Source organism: Furipterus horrens, unplaced genomic scaffold, assembly GCF_987537825.1.
Source record: "Furipterus horrens unplaced genomic scaffold, mFurHor1.1.pri manual_scaffold_3, whole genome shotgun sequence".
NCBI lineage: Eukaryota > Metazoa > Chordata > Mammalia > Chiroptera > Furipteridae > Furipterus > Furipterus horrens.
In genome coordinates, this window is record NW_028327173.1 from 185,173,745 (window position 1) to 185,175,990 (window position 2,246).

Genomic DNA, 2,246 nt, shown 5'->3' on the forward strand with positions numbered 1-2,246 from the left:
TTCAACCACTATTTCATCACTTCTATTCCTACAGTTGAGACAGGACAGTTGACTAATGTAAGCAGAGACCAAGAACAAGGAAAGGCAAAAAACAATATTTGAATGTCATGCCAATGTAAGATAACATGCAAATAAACTTGTATTTTACTCAGTGTTCTAAATAAGGTCTTTAATTGGGTTGGCCTGTTACTTTAACTTATTTTTAAAATATTTTATTTATTTACTTATTTTTAGAGAGAGGGGAAGAGAGGGTGAAAGAGGGAGAGAAACATCAATGTGCTAGATATGCATCAATTGGTTGCCTCTCGCACGCCCCAGCCCGCAACCCAGGCATGTGCCCTGATTGGGAAGAGTCACTCAACCCACTGAGCCAGGGCTGCCCTGTTACTTTAAAGACTTGTTAAAAGCCCTGGCTGCTGTGGCTCAGTGGATTGAGTGTCGGCCTGCGAACCAAGTGTCGCTGGTTCGATTCCCAGTCAGGGCACATGAATAGGTTGCACGTCAGGTCCCCAGTTCGGGGCGCGAGTGACAGGCAACCATACAGTGATGTTTCGCTCCCTCTCTTTCTCCTTTCCCTTCTTTCTGAAAATAGACAAATAAATAAATTATTTAAAAAAAAAAAAAGACTTGTTAAAGACTTAACAACTTTGATTTTTCCTTTTAGAAAGTACCACATATTTTTAAAAGCTATAAGGCTGATTTTTATCCTTAAAAAGTTAATGTTACTAATTCTTTAAAAGTGGTGATTAAATCTCCCTCGTTTCCCTTAAGAGGTATTAAGCAATCCTTGTGAGTTGTTACATATATACCACATTCTTAACTAAATGTCATTCTTGAACAAACATTTAAGGTCCTGTCCTGGGGCAGGGCTAATGGATCAAATTTTAGGGATTTTGGGGCAGTAATGACGTCTTTCACAGTGAAGAAAGGATAACCAGGGGTCAGCTTTGAACCTTTAGAGCCTTCCATTTCTCCCTAACTCACTGAAGGTTAATCTTTGGGAACTACAGTCCCAGGGATTCTGTCTTATCCAAATCCAGCCATAGTCTGGGGCCCTGACTTTGCCCTGAGGGCAAAGTATAAGCTGCATTGGCTGAGGATATTTGTTATTGGTGATGTTTGCCAACTAGAAGGCCTTGAAAATTCTAGTACAGTTGACCCTTGAACAACTCCAGGGTTAAGGGCACCAACCCCCCTGTGCAGTCAAAAATCCAAGTATTAACTTTTGACTCACCAAAACTTAAGTTGTCCTTTGGTATACACAAGGGATTGGTTCCAAGGCCCTCCTGCCGATACCAAATCAGTGGGTGCTCAAGTCCCTTACTTAAAACGGCATAGATCAATGCATACAGTTGGCTCTCTGCATCCATAGACTTCTAATCTGGGCTGAAAATGTATTTATTGAAAAAAAATCCATGTATAAGTAGACCCATGCAGTTCAAACCATGTTGTTCCCAAGGGTCAACTGTATTTCTTCTTCGCAGCCTGGCAATCGGTACCATTAGTGGCCACGCCCGGCACTGCCCAGATCTTTGTGTGATCTGGGTAGATGCCCATGCGGACATCAATACACCTCTCACCACTTCATCTGGATGTCTCCATGGACAGCCGGTCTCATTTCTCCTCAGAGAACTACAGGACAAGGTCAGTAGGCCAAAATGAAAAGCAAGTTGAATAGCTTGTAGGGGCTTTGAGGGTCTAGTTCAGTAAGATTTCTGTGAAGGATGGGTTGCCAGTGGTAGAAATACTTACCACTCCATTTGTTTATCAAACATTATGGGCCAGGCAGTCTGTTGGGTGCTAGGGACAGAGAAAGGTTCTCCCTGCTCTCAGGGGGTTCATAACTATCTAAGAAAGGAAGGAGGTACTAGATTAATTCTAGTGAATGATAGACCCACAGGCTGAGGACTTCCTGGTTAGAGGCTCCCAGACCTCACTTTCAGACCCACTGGTCTAGAATCTAAGTATGATAAAATCATGATTACCTCTTTTTCTAGGCTGTTCAAAAGACATGGGAGTCCAGGTATAGACTAGACTCTTGTTTATTCCTCCCCTCAGTGAGGGACCAAGTTAAACCAGGAATAACAAAGGTTATTCATTAGGCAGAATTTGTGTTCCTGGCTGTCAGCAACTTGAGATGACAAATGAGTTATGTTCCAAGAACCAATCTGTAAATAATTCAGTACTGTAAAAAGGGTTAATCAGCAGTATTCCTGCTATTTAGGTAAGTTAATGAGAAACCAAGA

General features: G+C 41.9%; 1 protein-coding gene across 1 annotated transcript in view; it reads left to right on the forward strand.

The window, feature by feature from the left end:
- Nucleotides 1–2,246, forward strand: part of ARG2 (arginase 2) — a 37,214-nt gene that overhangs the window by 30,267 nt on the left and 4,701 nt on the right. Inside the window, exon 4 of the mRNA XM_090271026.1 lies at nt 1,485–1,644. Within this exon, the coding sequence (XP_090127152.1) occupies nt 1,485–1,644 (160 nt within the window). The remainder of the gene's footprint in view (nt 1–1,484; nt 1,645–2,246) is intronic.